The sequence below is a fragment of the Rana temporaria genome, chromosome 9 (assembly GCF_905171775.1).
Source record: "Rana temporaria chromosome 9, aRanTem1.1, whole genome shotgun sequence".
NCBI lineage: Eukaryota > Metazoa > Chordata > Amphibia > Anura > Ranidae > Rana > Rana temporaria.
This window is the reverse complement of record NC_053497.1, coordinates 151002253-151028695: the sequence shown is the minus strand read 5'-3', so window position 1 is coordinate 151028695 and position 26443 is coordinate 151002253. Positions and strand designations below refer to the sequence as shown.

Below are 26443 nucleotides of genomic sequence, written 5' to 3'. Positions count from 1 at the left end.
TGGAATGGGCTACAACGCCATCGTCAAGCAGCTTGGTGAGAGAGTGACAATAGTTGGTGTGATTATTCTTAAATAGAACAAACACAAAATAACTTTCAATCTTCCTCGATCTGGTGCTCCATGTAAGATCTCACCTCATGGAGTTTCAATGAGAACAGTAAGAAATTGGCCCAAAACTGCACGGGAGAATCTGGTCAATGATCTCAAGGCAGCTGGGAAGATGCTCACCCAGAAAACAATTGGTAACACACTACAACATGAAGGAATGAAATCCTGCAGCGTTCACAAGGTCCCCCTGCTCTAGAAAGCACATGTGCAGGCCCGTCTGAAGTTTGATAATGAACATTATACTTTGAGGGTGTTTTTCTGCTAAGGGGACAGGTCAACTTCACGGCATCAAAGGGACATTGAACAGGGGCCATGCATCGTCAAATCTTGGGTAAGGACCTCCTTCCCTGAGCCAGGGCATAGAAAATTGGTCGTGGATGGGTATTTCAGCATGACAATGACCCAAAGCACACACAGCCAAGGCAACAATGGAGTGGCTCAAGAATAAGCACATGAAGCTCCTGGAGTGGCCTAACCATTCTCCAGACCTTAATCCCATAGAAAATATGTGAAGGGAGCTGAAGGTTCGAGTTACCAAATGTCAGCCTCAAAACCTTAATAACTTGGAGAGGATATGCAAAGAAGAGTGGGACAAAATCCTCCTGAGATGTGCGCAAACCTGGCTGCTAACTACAAGAAATGTCTGACCTACAACAACAAGGATTTTGCCACCAAGTACTGTCATGTTTTGCTGAGAGGTCAAATACTTATTTCCCTCATTAAAATCCAAATTGATTTTTAACTTTTTTGAAATGTTTCTCTGGATTTTTTGGTTGTTATTTAATGTTGTCTCTCACTGTTAAAATAAACCTACCATTAAAATTATAGACAAATCCTTTCTTTGTCAGTGGGCAAATGTATAAAATCAGCAGGGGACCAAATAGTTATTTTCCCTTGCTGTAAAGCACTTTGTAAATTGATGGCACTATATAAGTACCTGTATAATAATATTTCTGTCCATCCAGTTTTAATATTTAAATATCTATACCACACATATAACATTCTCTTGTAGGCCACGAGACCTTAATTTTTAGCCCAGTTGAACCCATTTTGAGCTCTGCTGTACAGGGACTGCTAGGCCAAATAACCGCATCACATTTAGTTACTTACACTGCGAAAAAATTTTTTAGGTGTGTATTGGTGAGTACATAGCTGTGGCCTGTAGATCATTTTCATATGTTTCTTGAATATGTGTAGTGCCATGGTGTCCTAAGCTGGGGATAAGTGACTCATATATAGAGGGATGGAGCGGAATTTAAAAGTAGGGGGGAAGACTTGTAAATAAGGCAAAATTTAATGGGGAGCCAGTAATGACTGCAGGAGACGGCAGGCATTGACTGTATTCCCAGCCACTCTGTGTTCTGTTTATTTAAAAAATGTAACTATTGGTAGAATTCATGCTTTTAGGTTTACAATGGGAACCATCCGTGCATTAACATGCTCATAAAACAAATTTGGCCTATGAAAACTTAGTATTCAAGCCAACTCAGAGTAACATGTAAACATTAAAATTACTCATGAAAGAATTCAGTTGCCCTTAAGCTACAGACCCGACAAAATGAAGTGTGCTGTAAAGATTGTAGGATTGCCTCACCCAGACACGATGATCAAAACTCCGAGCTATGAAGTCTGCATCTGTTAGCGATGTGTCCCAAGGCAACTCTTAGCTCACATATTTGCAAGCATTATGATATAGAAGGAGAAGGTGTCTGAGGCTAATTCAGCTTGAACTGCTTTACTCTTCTGGCTCATTCGAGCCCTCTGGCACCAAGGTTTAACTTAGATCCCAGCTATTGGCCATTCTGGATGCTTTACAATACTTAAAATCGGATGCATTTTTTGTAAGTCTATATTTGTTAGTATGATAATTTGCTAATTATTTGTATGAAAACACAGGCATATATACACACTCACACCCCATTGTCCTGGGGTTCACTTCTCACGATGAACTAGCTACATTACTTAACCCTATGTTTGCAAAGAGGTTGTTTCTGGTGCACTTGTTTGTTATCTTAATCCAAAAACACAGTGGTGTGTTCATTGGCTTCTGATCAAATATAATATTGTGGGGTAGGTCCACAAAGAAATTACGCCAGCGTATCTACTGAAACGCCGGCGTAATTTAAAAATTCCTGCGTCGTATCTTTGTTTTGAATTCTCAAAACAAGATACGACGGCATCTCGGCTAGATCCGACAGGTGTACGTCTTCGTACGCCGACGGATCTAAGATGCAATTTTTCGGCGTCCGCTAGGTGGCGTTCCCTTCGTAATCCGCGTCGAGTATGCAAATGAGCTATTTCCGACGATCCACGAACGTACGACCGGCCGTCGCATTTTTTACGTCGTTTCCGTTCGGCTTTTTCCGGCGTATAGTTAAAGCTGCTATATGGTGGCGTACTCAATTTTAAGTATGGCCGTCGTTCCCGCGTACAATTTAGAAAATTTTGCGTAAGTCGTCTGTGAATGGGACTGGACGCCATTTACGTTCACGTCGAAACCAATGACGTCCTTGCAATGTCATTTGGAGCAATGCACCCTGGGAGTTTTTACGGACGGCGCATGCGCAGTTCGTTCGGCGTGGGGACGCGCTTCATTTAAATGAAACACGACCCCTACCTGCCGAATTTGAATTCCGCGCCCTTACGCCGCGAGAGATACGCTACGCCGCCGTAACTTATGGCACGGATTCGTTGAGGATTCAAACCAACTAAAAGTAAGTTACAGCGGCGTAGCATATCTTAGATACGCTGCGCCCAGCGCAGATGTATGTGGATCTGCCCCTGTGTGTTTGCCTTGGTTTGTCTTTGTCGTAGGCCTTAGAAGGTAAACGTTGGTAGAGACTAGAATTAATGATTCTGAAGTTATTACCTTGGCGTCAGAATCCTAGTAGATCAACCAAATATATGAGCTGTATTTCCTTGTCCTTTTAAAATCTCAAAATACAAAATTACCTAGGTGGCATCCACCAATCTGTAACTTAAACTTTTAGCTGTTATAAAAATAAAATGTTATCCAAACATATCATTTTAATCCCAGATCTATTGATTATCCATTCAAGTGCCTTCTTTAAGCACTTGACCTCCAGAAGGTTTTACCCCCTTTATGACCAGGGCATTTGTTGCTACTCGGTACTGTGCTACTTTAACTGGTAATTGCTTGGTCATGCAACACTCTACCAAAAATTTAATTGCTATAATTTTTTTCACACAAATAAAGCTTTTGCTGGTATTTGATCACCCCTGTTTTTTTTTATTATTATTATTATTAAAGTAACAAAGAAAATTTGGAAAAACAAATGCCCCAATATTTTCATTTTTTTTTTATAAAAAAACCTATCCAGAATAAAAAACAAATTTCTTTATAAATTTAGGCAAAAATATATTCTGCTACATGTCTTTGGGAAAAACCAAACTGTGTTTTTGGGGATAGTAGTATAGATCCGATCGTGCATAAGATACTGATTCATACAGAGTCTATACTAGTAATGGCGGTGATCAGTAACTTATAGTGTAACTGTGTTAGTGTGGCAGGCAATCTGGCGCTGAGGGACACTGACACTGAAGTCAAGAGTGACACTAATACAGTGATCAGTGATAATACTGCAACAATGTCACTGTACTAATGACACTGGCTGGGTGACAGGACATCCATAGGGTTATCTGTAGAGGGCAATCAAGCTGTTAAATGTGCCCAACAAGTATATACAAGTGTATATGTGCTGCTTGTACTAACACAGAATCTGTCTGACTTCTCTCCCTGAATGGGAGTAAGAAACCACCCAGATCTTGTGTGTTCTGCTTACAAACACACACAGATCTGTGCTGTGATTGACCACAGCCAATCAGCAGGTATACAGCCAGGGAAAAAACACAATATGTTGTACGTTTTGCTGTAATAAATAGCCCCAATTTATTTATTTTTTAAATCAAATTTTTTCCTCAGTTTAGGCTGATATGTATTCTTCTACATATTTTTGGTAAAAAAAAAATCGCAAAAAGAGTATATTGATTGTTTTGCGCAAGGGGATAGATTTGTGGTATTTTTTTTTTACTAGTAGTGCCGGTGATCAGCGATTTTTATCGGGGCTGCGACATTATGGCGGACATATCGGACACTTTTCACAAATTTTCAGGACCATTGGCATTTATACAGCGATTAGTGCTATAAAAATACACTGATTACTATGTAAATGTCACTGGCAGAGAAGGGTTTAACACTAGGGGGCAACCAAGGGGTTTACTGTGGGGGATGGGAACGACTATAGGAGATGACAGATCATGGTTCCCAGCTCATAGGAACTCACAATCTCTTTCTCCTCTCAGAACTGGGATGTGTGTGTTTACACACACGCGTCCCTGTTCTGCGTCTCGTGCCTGCAATCGTGCATGGCCGATGGTCCTCACAACCGCTGGCCACGAGCATCGGCACCCTCCGGCGGCGCTCGCGCCTGCTATACTGCTTAAAGAAACCAACGTACAGCTACACCGGTTTGCGGTATTGTGCCGACCTGCCGCAGTATATGATGGCAGCTGGTTGGCAAGCAGTTAAATACCTCTCAGCACCTTTGTCAACTGTACATCTTGTTGAGAGTACACTATACTCTGAAATGGGACCCCCCCCCCCCCGCCTGTCCTAAATGTAGCAGGGATCATGGAGATCTTATTCATGTGCTGTGGCGCTGTCCAAAGTTACATAGATACTGGAAATCCATACTTTCTACCACTAAATAAGCATTTCAGTGTACTATACCTTTGGACCCCAAATGCTGTATTGGGTATACTAAATGACGTAATTGCAGATGCATTCATTAGGGAAGCAGTCGCAATGGCCCTGTTTCAAGCCCACACAGTAATTTTGCTTCACTGGAAAGGTGCTTCCCTTCCTACCCATAGAGAATGGGTACCTCATATGGGCACCACTCTCAGCTATTAACTGGTTATCTACCAACATAGAGGATGCCCCTTCAAATTTGAAAGAGTATGGGGTGGATGGTTAGCTTTTCCTGGACTGGCTCCCGTGGAACTGAAAAGGTTGCTGGGGTAATGTGTTGCTGGTCTCTGCTTGGTATTTGTTGAAATTCTTGTGTAATCCAAGTCAATTTAATTTTTCATGCTAATTTTTGCAGTTGATTGATTTACACTTGGAGGGAGAAGTGGGAATTGGAATTGTATTAATTTTTTACGGGAATGGAATATTGGTAGAGTTTTTGCTATGTTGTAACCATATGTAATGGAGGTATTTGGATATCTGTTTAGTTGAATGAGCAAAATTTCCACACACCTACTTTGAAATCTTGTGGAAAGCCTTTTCTGAAGATTGGAGGCTGTTAAAGCCCTGAAGGGGTGGGGTAGGACAGATTTATGGTATGAGATGAGATGTCCGGTAAGGTCATAGGCGTGTCATTGTCGGGTGTCCATAAAACCTTTGGCCTTACGGTGCATATTGATAGCTGATTAGAACACGTGTAGGAAAAAAACGAATTCCATAAACAGATTTTCAGAACTCTGGACATTTCTTCAATGCTCACATTCCTTCAGTTTTACTACTGGGCACACTAGATGTTTATAGTTGCTGTTAAACTGTATCCATAGTCAAAATATATTTATTATTTTGTTTTAGATGGACATTTTAACCGTCAGTTTTTTTCTTTGCTTTCTGTGTCCTGTTTGGGAGATTTTGCTTCACTTCCTGTCCCAAAGGCACGGTAGAGTGACCGTGGTCACCAGCACAAATATAGGGAGGAATGTCCACAATGTAGACAGCCACAGCTATAACAACCTGAAATTGGAGCTTTTCCTAACCTATGCCAAATTAGAACAATATACCTTCTCTCTATGAATTCACTTATGCTGTTTACATACAGTGCCATGTTAAGCTGTATGACTGCATATTTTTGTGTCTTGTTTTTAAATCAAAGGACTGTTTATAAAGCTTACAAATTATCCCCCTCCCACCTTGCACTGAATGCAGCATTTGGTTCTCACTGTGCAATTCTCTTGGCCATTTGACAACAGTCTGTGTTCTTTAAAAAGATAACACTTATTTCCTTGCAAGTCAATTTAAGACTGGTTAGTTGTAGTGTCAGGTAACAGTTTACATTTAATGGAGCGGCGGAGCTCTTTTTTACTTTTATTTTTGTTCCTCCTTTTAATGTTTCGGGGAAGGCTAAAGGGAGAATCTCAGAGAGAGTTCTTTGCTTTACTCTACACAGACCCAGGCTGCCCTCGCAGGATCCCCTGCCAGGATTTCTATCATCTACTGATCAAATATTAATGTATGATTCTCTGCTTGCTCACTAATCCAAAGCCAATTAATATTATCTGTCAATTATTTACAGATCCTGAGCTGCAGAGGATCTTCCCAGAAGACTTCAGTGACCAGGTTTGGAATACTTAATTAATTTTTACCCCTTTTTTTAATGTGACACCACATCTTTTTCCATGAAAGTTATTTAATGTGCTGTTGCTGGTGTCCTTTAATAAATACAGGTATGCATCTTTCACATTCAACTATTCAGACGTACAACACTTCTGAGCAATGTGTCAGAACTCATTGCTATAAGAAGAGTAGTAATTTATGTCCCTAAATTTTCATGTTGTTTGAAGATGCGGGTTCATACATTTCAGTCATTTTAAAATGCATTTTCTCCAGCGTAAAAATATTTGGTAAAAAAAAATTATACTGTGAATACCTATATGTACAGGTTTGTATATATTGTGTTCGGGCATCTAAGTGGTAAACCTTTATTTACCCTTGAAAAGAGTTGTCAAAAAAACATAGCCATGCAATGCAAATTGGTGTATTTTGGCCTTGTGACCACAGATAAGAGGAACTGTGTGCTAAATACTACATTTATCACATTGCTCTTTGCCATAATAAGTTATCTTGTTTGTCTTCATCCATGTCCAGCTGCACTCAGTTGGGCATGAGTTGGTTCCATGAGCAAGGTACAGAGAAACTTTTTTGGAATGTGTTTGTGCGATGTGCTTGGGTGCGTTGTGACAGAGGCATTCAGGCGAGTTCTTACAGGAAAGAGAAAGGCGCCTCTAAGTGCAGTGGTTAAAAGATTTATTACAGGCACAATGGGATTAAAAACACTTACAAGATAGTAAGAGGTCAAAGGCATATAATGATTTGTCCTCATGCGGATAGCTGTAATCTTCTTCTCTCTGGGGGAGAGAGAGAGAGAGGTCCTGCAGCTGTCAGAGTCCCTGGTGATGTGAATTGTCGAGGAGGTGAAGATGCCATGAGGTGGCCCGGGTTCTGGAACCAAGCTGGAACTCAGGCGGCCGATGTGACATCAAGTGAAGATGGTGGGTGGTAAAGCGTTTTCAGAGCATTCACAGCTCCTTAGTCAGACCACTGAGGTACATATACATATCTTATACACAGTGGCATTAGTAAAGTATCAAAGTCGCATAAAACTTCCAGCAGGTCATCAAGTCTTGTAGAAAAAAAAGAAAAGGTGCAAATAGGATGACACAATAATTTAAAATGGATCACCATCTGGAGACAATACATCATATCCATAGTACTTCAGTTGCACAGGCATATATGGAATCCTCTAGGTGTTCAATATCCTACAGCATACTACATTGTGAGCATTCAGAGAGGACAATGGGAAGAAAGGAGGGACAACTAGAGGAGTAAAGGTGGCAGATACGCATCGGCAACAATTTACATAGAAAACACCACTTGTAATAAAGCTTACCTGTAGGTACAAGAAATATCTCCTAAATGTGCACCATCTCTGCAGCTGGTGACACGACCAGCACATGCATGGCTCGGAGATGGAGAGTATTTCTCTCCTCGCATAAAAGGTTGCATAGAAACTGAACAGTTTTTTTTATATCTATCCACTTCTAAAGTATTTATAATTCCCATGAGAAATATTTTAGGATCTATCCCCAGGTGAAGATAATATGTATTATTAATAGTCCTGACCACAGCTTCCCAGGATGGTTGCAGAAGTGGACAGGTCCAAACAATGTGTATGAACGTACCCATCATTGTTTGGCATCTCTGACATAGAGTGTTGAAAGTCAGATATATGTTAGCTAACTGTTGTGCTGTGTTGTAGACTCTGTGTAAGAATTTATATCGGATAAAATGTTCTTTAGCGGAAATCATGTAGGTAAAATAAGTAGTCACACAGTCATCCCAGTCGTCCGTAGTGAGGTTGTGTAAGTCCATTGCCCATATCTGATAATAAGCATTCCAGTTTGGTAGAATGTGTGTTCGACAGCCTGAGGTGGATTTAAGATAGTGACTTCCCCATCACTCGCAAGGTCAGCAGCTGTTTAAAAAAGGTTGGACCCCAGAGTGGGAGTGGGAATTGTGCAGAAAAGTCATGCCACAGTTGGAGAGGAAAAAAAAACATCCAGATGAGTAATTAATATTGAGCCTGGAGCGCATTAAAGTCTAATAATTCCCCATTGGCTATAATATGTTTCAGAGTAGTTAAGCCCCTGCTGGCCCAAAGATGTGGGTCAGGTATTTGTCTGAAAGGAGAGAGATTAGGGTTACCCCATAGGGAAGTGTGTGGGGGACAAAGTATGGAGAACGGGGAAAGTACTTTGCCCTGGCTTGGTGCCATGCTAGCAGTGTGTATTGGGGGTGTGACAGAAGGGTGCGAATGAGGGCCCCAAAAAGCTGTTACTGAGGGAAGCATATGATCTTAGGACCGCCACTTCCAATTTTACCATTGGATGGTATTTGGGCTGGGAAAACCACTAACTCACAATCAACAGAACCACTGCCCCAGGCCACCCTGGTTAAGAAGAAATTGCAGGGTGGTGAGAGCAATTCGTTCAGCCTTCCCTGCCCTAATGAAGGTAAGGAGAGCGTTGTCAGGTCGTTTAAAAAACATCCTGGTTATAACCACAGGGGTATTTCTAAAGAATGGGGTTTAAAAGTGAGAGACCTACATGAAGCACAACATTGTGTAAACTGTTTAAGCAAAGGAGATAGGTTCAAATCTAGGTACATAAACGTGTCACTGCCAATTTTGATTCCTACATACTGCCATCCTGATTCTTTTTTTTACTAGATCATTAACTATTTAAGGCATGCGATCCCAACAGCAGTGGGAAAGTACTATATTTTTATATTGACAGTTTTCTCTTCAGGGGGCTAAGAATAACCGTCAGGTAATCATATCTTTGAATGTGGTCATTTGTATGTTTTCCTATCGTTGGTATTTCCATAGATGAAGGCAAGGTCACACATCTTTAGGCACCTTGATAGTGTAATGGGATTTATACATATGTTTGCATATGTATGCTGGGATTCCATTCAATCTGAATTGCACCCAATTCAACACTTCCAAAACATATGGGTGATGCCATGCTTTAATTATTATTTCGGAGTAGATTAAAATTGAGGTCCCGTTTGCTAGATGCCTAACCAAGAGCTAGTAATGATGTTTTATTTATACAGATGAACCTGCTGGCGGGATCAGATCACGTCTAGTGGAAAAAGCATAAGTGTGCAAGGTCAAATTGTTGTGACAAGAACACTTTTGTGACATAGACAATAACCTGCTCTACCTGTAACCTAAACAAGGGCAACAAAATAGGCAAACAAGCAAAACAAAACACAATGGAACACAGTTCTAGGCAAGACTAAATATCTTTAAAATTAGGTTATGGTTGCAGGCTAAAGTTTTTACCTAACGAAAAGGCTAGAAATGACAAAGTGCCAGTTTGAAACAGAATACACATTCAGTCCGAGCATACCTGCAGTAGATGTGGAATGTGCTGAAGGGACCCTGATGAAGGAAAGGTAATAAGTTGAATACTGTAGAAGATCAGAATCAGCAGGGCACCACCTTCTGGTAGCCACTGGAAGCAAGGCTATATGGAATGTGAGCTGATATAAGTCCACATTTCTAGAAATCTCTGTTATAATTTCAGTTGATGGGCTTCAGCAGTCCATATGAGACTTTTTTGTGTGTTATTGCTCTTTAATGGAATGCTGTTGGGAAGCAGGTAATTCTATATTTCAGAGCAACAATAGCAATAACTTTGATGGAGGTCAAACCAGAAAAAAGTTCTCTGGGTTCACTAACTTGTTGCCAAAACAATAATGGATTTGCAGACATTAGGGGAATTTACTGCAGTAGAGAGAATCGGGTAACCAATCAGCTTTTAGCTTTCATTTTCAAAGCTTAAAGTGGAGGTTCACCCAAAAACCTTTTTTTTTTAACATTAGATTGAGGCTCGTTTTGTTAAGGGGAATCAGGTGTTTTTTTTAACAATCGAAGCAGTACTTACCGTTTTAGCGATGAATCTTCTCCGCCGCTTCAGGGTATGGGCTGCGGGACTGGGCGTTCCTACTTGATTGACAGGCTTCCAAAGGTCGCATACATCGCGTCACGATTTTCCGAAAGTAGCCGAATGTTGGTGCGCAGGCGCCGTATAGAGTCGCACCGACGTTCGGCTTCTTTCGGCTACTCGTGACGCGATGTATGCGACTGACCGTTTTAGTAAATTCCCCAATTTTGTGCACAGCGTCAGTATTTATTTATTTATTATTGTTACCTCTATAGTGCTGTCAAATTACGCATGGCTTTAAACATATACTATACATTCACACCAGTCTCTGCTCTCAAGGAACTTACAATCTAAGATTCCTAACTCCTAATGAAAATCTTACAAGAGCAAAAACAATAATTGTTTTTGCTTTGTCCATTTGAGAAAAGTAGATCTACAAATTTCTTTTTGCGTTAATCAAATCATTGCATGCCATGTTAATGCAAACAATTTGCCTTCTTCCATGACATCCTCTTCCACTAAGTGGTTTTGTTCTCTTAAAATCCGTTTATTCTTAATCATTATTTATCAGCACACAAATCATTATGCAAACTCTTTTTCTATGTGAAGTGGAAAAATGGAAAAAAAATCAGTGCCAAACCTTAAATAATAATGTGTTTGATGCTGCACCTAAAATTTGTGGATGCTAATAAACATATAAAGGAAAAATGAAGGGCGCAACAAACATAATACGTTTGTGACAAACTAGTAATTAATGTAGACTATACCAATGTGTGAACTACCGTATATGGTAATGTACCAATACATAAAATAATTCAATGTGCACAGCTCATATGCTCTTAATAAATAAATAGTCCATATAAGTTCAGCAAATATATTTGTGGTATTAATCATCTGTATATACTCCAATCGCCGTGGTTGTCTATACTAAAGTGCAAAGTGCTTCCCCCGAAGTGGTAAATCTAAACGCTCACCAGATAACTTTGGCCATAATATTAAATATATTTAATATTCAAAGCAAACTCATCCATCCATCCATGTCTCAATGCTTTATTGTGCTGAGAACATTTCTGGCCATGACCATCTTGAGTAAGGGAAGATGATTAATGTAGCATTTACTTCCTGAAATCCATCTGCCCCTAACTCAGGCATGCAGCCAGGAGGGTGTGCTTAGCTGAGAAATCCCCCTTCTCCTGAAGACTTCTGGGATAAATTACATTTGTCCTAGGCCTGAAACTAGGAAGTAATTGAAGAAATGTAAAAAAAAAATAAACGTACTGAGGGCGCAAAGCCCACTCACAGAGTGCTCTGATTTTCATAGCGGTCATTTCCTGCTGCTGGTTCGAACAATCCCAATATCTGTGTTTTTTTTTTAATTGACTGAGCCGAAGTTGCAAAAATTCAAGTCCGTGTTTATGGCCACTGTTCGCAGAGAGGAAGGATATACACAATATGACTAGAAGCTTCAGACCTACCAAGAAACACTGTGGAAGGTTTGCCAAATATTGATGGAACCCTTGCTGCTTTATTCATTTATTTTTCTGACAAATATGAAATGACACTACCTTTTGTGTTGCAATTTACTAGAATGATTAAATTCATTGATTTCCCCTTGTAGAGAGTTTGATTTTTGCTTGATTCTTATGTATTTAAAAAATAAATAAAATCAGGCTCTCTCGTGGGGAATGTGTTATAACAATAACATGGTTTTTCCTCACTCATGGACAAAATTGTTCTTCTCTCAAATTGTTCCCTACATCCCATCTGTCTTTTGCTTTCTAATGCGGTACATACAGCAACAGTTATTACACAAACTAAAATAGGATGTGGTTTACAATTTTACCAGCTGGCTCCTATATAACTTTCATCAATGATAATAGTTTTGTATAACATTATTTGGTCAAATGAGGGAACCATGTAATATGATTTCATTGTAAAGAAAGTAAGAGGTTTGGGAGTGATATGGAAGACATCTCGGGTGTCTCAGAGGGTATAATGGAGGCAAAGCAAAAGGTGATTATGTCAGGGTATGGTTCAATTTACTATGAAATAAGGTACTGCAGGATCTGACCACATACCAGCTAGAAAAGACAGAGGTAACCTGTGAGGGAGAAAAGGGAGAAGAGAGATATAGGAGATAGCCAAGGGCAGGAAGAAGGAAGAGTGGAATGTGATTGAGAACACGGAGATAGAGCAAGTGAAATGCAAGGTTTTTGTACATCATTAGGAGTGGGTCACAGCTTGGTAGTTTGTATAAGAAGACATTGATCATGGTTGTAGAAGAAAGAGTAGAGTAGGTGGAGAGTACAGGTAAGTGAGCTTTTCACCTGCTAAACACTAAAATGTTCAATAAACCTATAAGTTGAAATAATTACTATTACATCCGGGTTTAAAGACATCCTCAAACCTGCAAATTGTAGTTAGACAATGCTTTAAAAACCTTTAGCCCCCATTTACACTGTGGTGTTTTTAGAGCGTTATTCAAGCGTTTTTTGAGCGTTTTTCGAGTGAAGCCTCATCTGCAATCCCAATGTGCTGGTAAAGCACCGCTAAGACCCTAACGTTTTAGAGCGTTTTTGCAGTTCCTCAGTTTGAAAGGGTAAGGCGTTTTTACAGCGCTTTCAAATCATTTCAATGGACAGGGGCGTTTTTGGAGCGTTTTTTTTACAGCGCCCAAAAGCTGCTCCAACGATGCTGCTTGCAGGACTCGGTGTGAACGGGTCCATTGAGAGGCATGGAGAGCATTTTATGAGCATTTTAATAGCGCTATTTTTAACGATAAAGCGCTGTAAAAACAGTTCAGTGTGAAAGGGGTCTTACTGGTCCTGAATTTAAAATAAGGAACTAAAATGATCCTTTTACCTGTAATGTTCATGAGGATACATAATGTGTTTGTATGTACATGTACAGTATCTCACAAAATATTGACACTTTGGGCCCAATTTGGATATTTTCACTTAGGGGTGTACTCAATTTTGTTACCAGTGGTTTAGACATCAATGGCTGTGTGGTGAGTTATTTTAGGGGACAGCAAATTAACACTGTTATACAATCTGTACACTCACTACTTTACATTGTAGCAAAGTGTCATTTCTTCAGTGTTGTCACCTGAAAAGATATAATAAAATATTTACAAAAATGTGAGGGGTGTACTCACTTTTGTGAGATACTGTATCCTAGATGAATGTATCTATGTAATGATTTTCTAATACATTTTTTTTTAATCTTTTTTTTTGCCCATGCAAGATACAAATTCTACACACATACACAACATACAAATACATTCATTTAGGATACAGTAGACAGTGACACAACTATTTTTTTCATTTTAGATAGAGCAAGGGAGGGTTATAACCTTCATAGCCAAACAAGAAGTGATAGCAAATTCCTGCAAAATAAGGGAATTCTATTTGAACCCCCAGGTCACCAGAACTAATGTCCCTATTAGAAGATTTTCCCGCTATTACTATTCTGGGGATAACCCAAAATTGGGGATTGCTTTCACATTCAATGATAATGGTAAACAGGACATAGAGGAGGGTACGTCTCCTAAAAGGGGAGCACAGACTGCAATAAAATCTGAGCATTCTAATCTTTCTCTACTCCACCTAATACAAAAACAAGAAAGTTTTGCTTTTAGTTATTCTTTAACCACTTGCTTCCTGGGCACATATACCCCCTTCCTGCCCAGGCGAAATTTCAGCTTTCGTCACTGCGTCGCTTTAAATGAAAATTGCGCGGTTGTGTGACGTGGCTCCCAAACAAAATTAACGTTCTTTTTTTCTCACAAATAGAGCTTTCTTTTGGTGGTATTTGATCACCTCTGCGTTTTTTATTTTTTGCGCTATAAACACTATTTTTTACTTTTTTGCTATAATAAATATCCCAATTAAAAAAAAAAAAAATGTTCTCAGTTTAGGCCGATACGTATTCTTCTACATATTTTTTTGGGGGAAAGAATTTGCAATAATCGTATAGTGATTGGTTTGCGCAAAAGTTATAGCATCTACAAAATAGGGGATAGAATTCTGACATTTTTTTTTTTTTACTAGTAATGACGGGGATCTGCGATTTTTGTCAGGACTGCGATATTATGGCGTGCACATCGGACACTTTTGACACATTTTCAGGACCATTCACATTTATACAGCGAACAGTGCTATAAATATGCAGTGATTACTGTATAAATGTGACTAGCAGGGAAGGGGTTAACACTAGGGGGCAAGGAAGGGGTTAAATGTGTTCCCTACTAGTGATTCAAACTGTGGGGGGAGGGGACTGACTGGGGGAGGTGACCGATCTGTGTCCCTATGTACAAGGGACACAGCATCGGTCTCCTCTCTCCCTGACAGGACGTGGAGCTCTGTGTTTACACACAGAGCTCCTTGTTCCTGCTCTGTCACTGTCGATCGTGGGTACCTGGCGGACATTGTGGCCGCCAGGCACGCGCATCGGCATCCCGGTGACGTGCGCGTGCACGCCCCCAGTGGCCGGAGGACCCGAGGCCGTAAAAAGACGGCCTGACGGCAGCCATCTTTTTACTATGGCCCAGGTCTGAAGAGGTTAAATGCCACTTCCCCCTCTGCAGTCACTAACCTTCCCCTTCCTGTTTTGCCACTCTGTGAAGTGATGTCACATACCCAGTATTTCTGGATTTAAAGAGGTACATTAGTCCAAAAATTAAGTCTTCCTAGATCACTTCAGGTTGGCCCCTTTTGCAGGTATGGCTATGTAAAACATTAAAAATAAGTGCCTATATTTTTCAAAATCCAGTAATATACTGTCTCACTCTGCTTTGCACATGCTCAGTGTAACGAGACCCTTACTCGCTCGCTTCCGCTCTCCCGACACTCCTCTGCTACTATTAAGTCAGCTTGCAGATCGCAACGTCTTATGGTTCGGTCATCCAAGGCTCTGGGATCCGAACTACAGCTATGTGCGGTTCGGAATCCATTAGAACAAACCCCAGGCAGGCTGTATGTAAGTTCAAACAGGAAGACCTTTATTGGAAGCACACAACACACTTGTATACAGAATTTAGAACATCCTGCCCCCAACAACCGCTTTCCTATTGGTCAATTGTAAAGTACATGTAGTTCTTCTTCAGGTCCTCTTAGGCATGCAAATGAGGACTTGAAAATGAGTCAGCAGGTATTGGTCCAAAAGCTTGAATTATGTCTGCTATGTGTAATGAGACAGAAGCCCCAGGGGGCAATCAATGTACACAATAGCCAGACACAGAACAATGGAGCCGTCTGGAGCCTTAAGACAGAGCAGAAGACCCCCCACTATGTAACAGATTTCAAGGAGGAACACTTCCGCATTCCAAGGTCCATGACAATACTTCCCCTGGGAAACAGTCCAACAGCCACAGTGGGACCCCGAACGGGTCAACTCGAGGATGTTGGAAAAGTAGTCTTAAGGTTCCAGGTCTGTCTGCTGGGATAACCCATCCACCTTCCTGTTTTGAGGCCCTGGCCCATAATCGGAAGGCAAGAGGCTCGCATTCAGTCCTCTCCAAAAGCCTCTGTCCCGGCTAGGTCTGCCACACATCTCCCCCTTTGGCAGGAGACTAACACAGGAGGAGACCCTAATGCCGGTACCCACACAGTACCCCAAATTGTCCCAAACCGAGCATTACTAACCCAGCCAACCTCTGCCTCTCTCAGAGAGCATGCCTGCCGCTGGGGAGAAGCCTGGACTGGCCCTTCTCCCTGGAGTCCTTTCAGCCGCTGGAGAGAAGACAGGGTGACTGGGCTCAGTTCAACATGCTGTTGGGGATCTGGGCCAACTGTCCCCCATCCCTGGGGTCTACAAGTGGAGACTGAAGTCCCATCCACTTGTGGTAGGTGAAAATCCCCCAGTGCTTGCAAAGCAAGGCTGACATCCTCCTGTCTCAGTGATTCAGCTGGGAGTAAAAGCTTTACAACCTCAGCTTGTTGCTGGAGAGAGGGGCCATCTCCCCCGGCTCCCTGGAACTCCACAGTTGTTTCCGGTGCTGGGCAGAGATTGGTAGCACTCTGCACTGTTGCCAGTACTTGAGCTGGCGATGCATAATCCATAACATCTTCTGAACAGTCCATTAAGTCCATACATTCTGTAATCTGTGGCTGGGGAGATGAACCAACTGCCCTAGCCCCCTGGAACTCCACATCATCCGCTTCGGCTTTAGGGATGGCAATCTTCAGATTTTCCACTGCCGATTCATCAGCCAGGATTTCAGAGTTGTCAGCTTATATTTCCCAGGCAAAGGGAGCCCCACCCTGCTGCTGAGCAGAGTCTAGAAGCTGTCTGTAGGCGATCTCCAGCTCCTCTTGTTGCTCTCGTTCTTTCTCTTGTCGCTCATCCTGCAGCTGGATGCCTCTAATGGCATTCTGTATGGCGGTCTCTGACGGGTTAGCACCATATAATGCCAACCGCTTTCGAACTCGTTGCTGAAACAAGTCTTCAACTGACCGGGGGCCTGCATCACCATCCCTCTGATCCATCTCGGCTAGCTCACTGATCAGGGTGGCCTTGTTCTTTGTCGCACCGGTCCCTCCACGGCTCTCAAGTAAGTCTTTCAGCGTGGCTCTCCTGCATGCTGCATAGCTGGTCATTCATTGTGGTGGTTTGGAGTGTCGCAGTAACTGGAGAGCAAATCCCACCGCTGCCAACCAATGTAACGAGACCCTTGCTCGCTCGCTTCTGCTCTCCCGACACTCCTCTGCTACTATTGAGTCAGCTTGCAGATCGCAACGTCTGATGGTTCGGTCATCCAAGGCTCCGGGATCCGAACTACAGCTATGTGCCGTTCGGAATCCATTAGAACAAACCCCAGGTAGGCTGTATGCAAGTTCAAACAGGAAGACCTTTATTGGAAGCACAGAACACACTTTTATACAGAATTTGGAACATCCCGCCCCCAACAACCGCTTTCCTATTGGTCAATTGTAAATTACATGTAGTTCTCCTTCAGGTCCTCTTAGGCATGCAAATGAGGACTTGAAAATAAGTCAGCAGGGATTGGTCCGATAGCTTTAATTATGTCTGCTATGTGTAATGAGACAGAAGCCCCAGGGGGCAATCAATGTACACAATAGCCAGACACAGAACAATGGAGCTGTCTGGAGCCTTAGGACAGAGCAGAAGACCCCCAACTGTGTAACAGATTTCAAGGAGGAACACTTCCGCATTCCAAGGTCCATGACACTCAGCTTCTTTCTATTTTTAGGCACTGACTACATTTCTAGAGGTTAATCTGTTGACCGCCTTAAAGTGGAATTAAACCCTCTGATCCAAGGAAGCTGCTTCTGTTGGATCTGCAACTGGCATGGTGTTGCACATGTGATCAGTTATGACACCAGCCATTTGATGGTTTGACAGTTTGGTTGAGGACAAAAGCAAATGTGACAGTTGACAATCCCGGCATTCCAGAAATGTAACCGTTTTTTTAAACTGTTTAAATTGATGGGTTTAGTTCCACTTTATGATTTACTTCTGCTCAGGGGCTCTGGGTTTCAGCAAAATTGCAGCCTCCAGCAAGAAGAAACTGGAGCAATGCTGGAGGCAATTTACAGCACACGCTAATTTTGGTAGCATAAATATTAATATGGAATGTATGTTCCTTGCAAAAGAACATTATATTTATATCAAGTTGTTGTGGGTAAAGTTCAGTTTTCTGTTTCAATGGTTTTTATTCGTTTTTCAAGTAAAGAATATATGCGCCAACACAGAGAGCAGCGAACAATCCTCGCATGCTCTGCACTTATTAAGTCGTAAAAAAAACAAAAGGGGAAAATAAAATAAAACAAAAAGGGGAAAACAAACAGAGTAAAAAAAAAAGGGGGGGGGGTACATACATTTTTAAAAATAATCAAACATAACAAACAAAAGTAAGAGGGGAAATGATACTGGTTAACATAGGAGCAGGCATCCAAGCATAGAGACAATACCACAATACAACAAATGATTGCTATACTAAATATAGAACCATTATGGACCCAAATTGTGGGATGGATCCTGAATTGCGGCCCCTCTACATAACATATCTAATACTGAAGGCCAATCTATGACCGATATTGAGATATTGAAGTCCCTCGGAGCCCAAATTCTCCATCAGGCAACACATTTTATAGATAGTTAAGCTAGCTGAGTCACTTCGTAGGATTCAGGTTCGAGCAAACTCACAACTAGAGGATCTGGGCAGCTCAAAATCATAACAAGTAAGATACTTTCAGCCTATATTAAACCTAAATGTCCCCGATAGGGGAGCCCTTAGTCCCCAACACTACAGAAAAGGTCTAGGTTTAAAAAAAAAAAAAAGGGGGGGGGAATTCAGAGAATCCACGAGGGCAAGGCACTAGAAATAGAAGAAAATAGAAACAGGAGAAGAAAGAAGAGAGAAGGGTGTGTCCATCCGGGAATCTTTGATCGATTGACTGAAAAGGCATCTCTATGTTGCAGGGGCCTGTAAGTAGGTGAGCCAGGGAGACCACGTCTTTTCAAAAAGGGGTTGTTTGTCATTTAAAACGCTCACTATTTTCTCATTTAACATCATCCAGTTTAATTTACGTTTTAGCAATGTTAAGTCTACAATGGGGCTTTTCCAAGCTGTCGCAATAGCTATCTTAGCAGCTAAAAAAATAAAAAATATCAAAGTCTGGGTATGTCTGGGGATATTATCCACTGGTTTATTTAGGAGGGCGACTGAGGTGTCTTTAATGATATTCACCATTGTGACCGAAAGAATAAGCGCGTGGACCCTGATCCAGAAACGACGCACCCTAGGGCATGTCCACCACACATGAAGTGGTGTGCCCACCTGCCGTAAAGTTCAGTTTTAAGTAGCAATTCACTCACTCCTCACTCACGCTTCCATGTTGGCCATCCAGGAACCCAGTGCTGTCATATATGTGCTGACCCATTTGGAGCATACCCATGGTTTATTTTTCGGTCAACAGAAAGGCAGTAAATAAAGGAAAAATTGTGTCATGTTCAGTATCCAGACTGAACTGAGGGTATGGTGGAGGGGTGGGGGGGGGGGTTATTGTCAGGAGGGGATGCAGTAAAGTTCCCAGTAGTTAAAGTAGAACTCATGGACCAGGACGGCAATAGCAGCAGCATAAGGTACAGTGATTTGATAGTTGTGTATATGGGTGGGGTGGGGTGGGGGCTAATAGAACTTACAATTAGAAGTGATTAAAGAAGAACTCCAGCTTTTCCTTCCCAAAACAGGCATTCTGCATGTAAATTAATCACAACCCCAATATCAGTGTGTGTGTATAACTTTCCTCCTTTCGCTGAATACAGCAGGTTTTTGTGTCTGTGATGTCAACCCTTCTTTCACCTGAATTTCAAAGTTCTCTGATGTCCTGTTTCCTTGCTTTGCCAGTCCTAATACTACATGTCCCATGATCATTTGAGCCTCTGTAGTTTCAGGGCAAGCTATGGGAGTCACTTGGTGCAGCTGTGGCAGTTGATGTGGATGGGTCTAAGGATTATTGTGGGTGTTTCTGTGCCCTCATGTGGGTGGTGATTGGAGGAGAAATGGAATTGTTATCCCCGCCCACCACACTCCATTCTTTAGTCAGAAAGTTAGTGTTTCTAAAGAATTTTCTTTTTATTACAAAAAATAAAAATAACAAACATGGTTTACTTCCCTGCTCTGTGTAATGGTTTGTCATACTTTGCTGCTCTGTGTAATAGATTGTTATACTTCCCTGCTTTGTGTAATGGTTTGCAGTGGCATTACTGGGGAGTGGCTTCTGGGGTTGCAGCACCGAATCTGGGGCCCATAGCCCAGAGTCTCTTACCCAGCGCAGCGGTGCCGCTCTCCTGCAATGGCAGTTCCGATTCTTGCTCACCACTGACTGACATGCACATCATCGTCATTAAAAAAACGCTTGCGTTACCGTTTAGGCTGCATTCTCATTTACGCATTTCCAAATGCAACCGGCACAGAAAACACGCACTTTGTTGTGTGTTTCAAAAACACACCGCAATCCATGCATGGCAACTTGCACAAAAACATTTTGAAAACACGGAAATGTGCATCATACTTATGTTACCATTCGTTCACATTTGCACGTTTCCAAATGCACAGCAACTTGCAAGAAAACGCAATCTTTGCCATGCATTTTGGAAACGTGTAGCAATGTGCTTTATGTTTGTGTTACCATATAGGCTGCATTTGCATCTGCACATTTCCAAATGAGCGGCAACCTGCACAGATAACATGTGCTTTGCATTTTGAAAACACGAGGCAACGCATGTCGTGTTTGGTTTACCATTCGTTTACATCTGCTAGTTTTCAAATGCAGGGCAATCTGCAAGAAAAAGCATGCATTTTCTGTGTGATGGCGGTGCTAGAAGTTGCGTGACCGTAATGTGGCGCTAGAAGTTGCGTGACTTTCATGTGGCGCTATTGTGACCCAGGGTTATCTATTCAATCCCTTCCAGCATCAGTACAACTAGCTTTACCAACAGACTGTGTATATTATATGGAGGGCTTTCTTTTTTTTTGAATGAAGCTGTGATCTGTGAGGCAGGACTTGAGAGGTTTGGACTCTTCCTGTAGGTGTGACTGGGTGGGATTGAATGCCAATTAGGATGTATTCCATCACACCCACCATCCATCCCATCCCACCCACCATCAATACTGGTGAAGGGAGTTACATCATTTGCACATTCTCATAGACTACAGAGGGGTGTGTCTACATTAAACTATACAGAGTGTCACATGGTACAAACCCACAACTAAACCCAGAATATCAGAAGATCTGTAGACAACAGAGCAACATGGTACAGAGGTATGATCTATGCTGGGACTGATCATTCCATTCACTTCTAGTGAAAAGAAAGTTGGAGTTTAGCTTTAAACCAGAACCCCTTGCTCTCCAAGCAGCAGTTCCATCTAGAATGAGCTTTTATATTATAGAGCAAAGCCACAAAGTGGAATTTTTTGAAGCTTCCAGTGAGTCATCTTTCAGGCTGTGTATATTTACATCAGTGAATGTTTCTATCAATACTAGGTAAATATCCCTATTAATGCTGTAGCAGTTATGGCCATACATATTGTAATGTAAAGCCACAGTCACTTTGGCTGTTGCCTATTGCCTTTTTTTGGTTGTGTCACATCATAATCCTCTATTGTCAATGGACATCTTTGGTAACTAAGCAGGCATCAACTATTTTCATCCTATACGGTATGCTATTGCTCAGTTGTACAGATTAATTTATTTCTAAATATGCTAACCAATATTCACTCCCTTTGTTGCTGTTTCTGCTGTATATGTATACCTGGGTATGTTTATTTATGAGCCACTGCATTATAATAGGAATAATTGATTTAAATAATCTGTTAGATAAAGCCAATCTTCAGTCAGATAAAAATATGGGCTTACACAATAGAATTAAATGCATTTAAAAGCCTAGGTGATCGTTATCATGTCTTGAGGAGCCGCTCTAAACAGATATATTTACGTTATAATGATGCTCTTGAAGCTAAATTCTTTGATATAAAGGTAAATAAAAAATGTTTGACTTATTGGTGTTTCAGGGCTTCCAGCACCTAGGGGCCACAAAGCCAGTTATTGCCTGGTCTGCCTGTCAGTTTGGAATAATGTGTGATCCCACTGTCTCCTAATACACAGAAACCACTTCTACTAGACAGTGTTGTTTCGCTAACAGGCGTAGAGGGTGCCCTGAGACTAAAACAAGACCAAATATAAAAAGAAGTATACAAAAGGATAGAAAATAAAGTTTGAACGCTTGTGTTTCTGGCCACTATCACTGTATCTGTATGCTGTGGCTGGTCGCTGTTTTATTCCACGCATCCTTTTGTACCTTACAGTAAAAGAATCTGTCACAAATTATTGTGACTCAGAGCTTTAGAAAAAAAGAGTGGGAGAAAGAGAGAGCACAGATTGACATCTGCGACTAGATAATAATGGGCAGCCGTTCCTGCTCCCCTCCAGCCACAAAGCCAGCGTCGCCTTCCTGAAGGAACAAGGGGTAAGAAGAAAGGGGAGTGATGAAAGAGAGATACAAATCCACCGAGCCTTAGACGTGTTACTGTTGGGCCAGTTGTCTGCGTGCTACCATAATCCATTTTGATCTTTCCTGTCTTAATTGTCTGCTAAAGACAAACAGCCAGTGGAACTTCGTCAGCTTCATTTGGTCTTCCGAGGCAAAAAAATAAAATCAAAATGCGTGTGTATATATATTTGCGCAGCCTTTGGAAAAAACACCTTTTTTGGGTAACCAGCCAAAGCATCTATTAAAATCGATATTCTCTCATTATTTCAGCCCTCTTAGCATCAGATCAGCATATCATGAAATATGTAATCTGAAATGTAAATAAGGGGTTTGATGCAAAAGTAGCATGGTAATGAGGTAGCCTGGTTGTGCTTGGGTCTTGACTGCAATTGCTAACACAATTAAACTTTTGTTTGTCGGTCACGCTGAATTTTATTTTTTACTTCATTTTAGCACTGTAACATACATGGCCATGCTTGCTTGACATCTTATGTATTCTTGAAGTTAAAATGAGGACTCCTGTATTGAAAGTTTCTTAATTGTCCCTATTCAGGGACAGATTTTGCTATATTCTTTTTCTTTTTCATTGTACATTTTCATTCAACTTCTTATGCTTATGGAGCGTCATTACCGGTATTTGATCGCCTGTGCGGTTTTTATTTTTTGCGTTATAAACCAAAAAGTGCGACAATTTTGAAAAAAAATACAATATTTTTTACTTGTTGCTATAATAAATAGCCCAATTTAAAAAAAAAACAATTTTTTTTTTCTCAGTTTAGGCCGATACGTATTCTTCTACATATTTTTGGTAAAAAAAAAAAAAAACGCAATAAGCGCAAAAGTTATAGCGCCTACAAAATAGGGGACAGAATTATTATTTTTTATTATTTTTTTTTTTACTAGAAATGGCGACGATCTGCGATTTTTATTGGGACTGCGGCGTTATGGCGGACACATCGGACACTTTTGACACATTTTTGGCGCCATTAACATTTATACTGCGATCAGTGCTATAAATATTCACTAATTACTGTATAAATGTGACTGGCATTGAAGGGGTTAACACTAGGGGGTGAGGAAGGGGTTAAATATGTTCCCTATATAGTGTTCTAACTGTAGGTGGGGGGGGTGACTGGGGGGGGGGGGGTGACCGATCTGTGTCTCTATGTACAAGTGACACAGATCGGTCTCCTCTCCAGAGACAGGACGTTGTCTCTGTGTGAGCCGGCAATGACAGATGATCTCATATGTTTGGCCGCACAGATCGCATCGCAAACGGCCACTCTGATTGGCCGTTCGCGGCGATCTGTAAGGGACACTCTCCAAGGGACACGGGCCAACACAGAAGTTCCCCGCTGCGCGCTCTGAAACGTGTGCGGGGAACGCCCAAAGGGGCGGACGTCAATTGACGTCTAGTTGGATTTTGAGATCCGCGCTGTAGCCGTCATTTGACTATAGCGCGGGTCTCAGGAGGTTAAATTCCTATGTATTTATTCTTTTTGTCCTCTCAGTATAGCATAATTCCTACAGCCTTTTTTAGACACTTCCAAACTGCATGGGCTTGCACATCGATTCTGTGGACTGTTTACTGATAGGCTGCTTTCACACTGAGGCACTTTGCAGGCACTATTTTTAGCGCTATAAAGTGCTGTAAAGTGCCTCCCCTCTCACTCCAATTTGAAAGCCAGAGGAGCGGTGCGCTGGCAGGACAGTATAGACTCTCTCTCTGGAGTCCATACCTCTCTTAATTTAAGAAAGGACTTGCTTTGGAAACCGCAGTTTGGCATTGCAAGCTATTTTGAGCTTATGCTCTACCAAAACCCCCAGATCCTTCTCCACCATTGATTCCCCCAGTTGTACTCTCCCTAGTATGTATGACGCATGCATATTCTTAGCCCCCAAGTGCATAACTTTACATTTATCCACATTAAACCTCATTTGCCACTTAGTTGCCCAATTAAACAGAGCATTGAGGTCGGCTTGTAAATTGGCGACATCCTGTAAGGACGTTATTCCACTGCATAGCTTAGTGTCATCTGCAAAGACAGAAATTTTACTTTTAATCCCAGACCCAATATCATTTATAAGGTATTAAAAAGTAAGGGTTCCAACACTGTACCTTGGGGTACACCGCTGATAACCTTAGATAATTCAGAGTAAGAATCATTTACCACTACTCTTTGAATTCTGTCCTTTTGCCAGTTTTCTAGCCATTTAAAAAAAATTCTTTCCAAGCCTGTAGACTTTACCTTACAGATTAGTCATGTGTGGGGAACTGTGTCAAGTGCTTTTGCAAAATCCAGGTATACCACATCCACAGCCACCCCTCTGTCTAAGGTTTTACTTACCTCCTCATAAAAAGAAATCAGGTTTGTTTGACAACTTCTGTCTTTCATGAATCCATGCTGTCTGTTGCTTAAATTTTTTTTTTATCAGAAAGAACTCGTCTATGTGGTCCTTTATTAAACTCTCCAGTATCTTCCCGACTATAGAAGTTAAACTTACAGGTCTATAGTTACTTGTTAAAGATTTTGATCCATTTTTAAATCTGGGCACAACATTGGCCCTGCGCCAATCCAGTGGTACCATACCAGTCATTAACAAGTCCCTAAATATTAGAAATGATGGCCTTGAAATGATAGAGCTCAATTCTTTTAGGATCCGTGGGTGGATGCCATCTGGTCCAGGTGCTTTATCCACCTTTATTCTGTCTAAATTTGAGCCACTGTGGATCATTTGGAGCTGTGTCACTAACTACCACCCCCATTATGGACATGAGCTCCTCCATGCTCCTTTGTATACACAGAGCTGAAGAAAGTATTTAATACATTTGCCTTCTCTTTGCCCCTGTCACCCACTCAGATTATTTTGTAAAGGGCCTACATGCTCAGACCTGACCTTTTTACTATTAATATATTTAAAGATTTTTGGGGGGTTTGCCCTACTATCTTTTGCACGCCGTGGTTCATTTTGAATTTTTGCATCCTTGATTTCCGGTTTACATATTCTGTTATATTCTTTGTAACATTTCATCGACAATAGCGTTCCTTCATTTTTATATTTTTTAAAAGCTCTTTTTTGATTACTTGGCCATTTTAACTTTGGTTATGAGCCATATACAGTCACTTTAAAGAAGTCCCATTTCTGTTCTGTGTCCATTGATGCCAATATTCCCTAAGTCCTGGAGATCAGCCCTCATCCTTGAAAAATTTGCTCTCTTAAACACTTTAAAGATTTTCTACAGATGCCCCCTAATGAAATCTTGGGCCACTTACACTCCCAAACTTTGAATTATCTGGCCAAACAAAGGGCCAGTTGAAGGGACAAGTCTCTGCGGTTTATGCCTCCCTCACAGATCCAAATTCAAAACTCCTACATGATTCAATAGGAAAGGAATCTGAATAGTACATTTGATTTGCTTGAGTGGCAAGATATTGCTTATGCCTTATCTAAAATGTCCATTAATATAGAATGCTAGTTGTAGCGAATTATACAATGCTCTTAGATTGATACTTTGTCCCTACCCAGGTGACAAAAATGCATGGCAGTTGGGTACAATGCTTCATGTCTGGTAGCAATGCCTCCTCGTGACTAGGTTTTGGATTTGGATCTTTAATTTACTCATTGATGGGGGTAAACATCCGTAGATCCCCAGGAGCAGTCCTCTTCCAAAAGCTACCTGATTAAGTCCCCAGGAAGTCGGTGAAATGAATCAAGTATATACTATTGGCAGCAAGAATTACTATTGCTAAACATTGGAAACAGTTGGTAAATTCTTCTTGATTATGTTAAGAGTAAACTTAATTGGATTATGAGCAGTGATAAACTCACCCATACACTTCATAACAATGCTAAGAAGTTCGATAAAATATTGGATCCGTGGATCCGATCAATCTTTTTGTTTGCTAATGGGCTATGGGTTAACCCCCTTCTCTTCTTTCCTTTTTTTTTTTCCCATCTTCCTTTTATTCTGATTTCCCTTCTCCTTTTTTTTTATTTTTATTTATTCTGGTTTGTACCAGGTTGTCTTTATGGCCTCATA

The 26443-nt window shown here is 41.2% G+C and overlaps 1 protein-coding gene across 4 annotated transcripts in view; it reads left to right on the top strand.

The window, feature by feature from the left end:
• The window catches only part of DENND1A (DENN domain containing 1A), a 1239075-nt gene that overhangs the window by 203008 nt on the left and 1009624 nt on the right, over positions 1-26443 (top strand). For all 4 annotated transcript variants that reach the window (XM_040324851.1, XM_040324852.1, XM_040324854.1 and 1 more), the window contains exon 3: positions 6447-6490. In XM_040324851.1, the coding sequence (XP_040180785.1) occupies positions 6447-6490 (44 nt within the window). The remainder of the gene's footprint in view (positions 1-6446; positions 6491-26443) is intronic.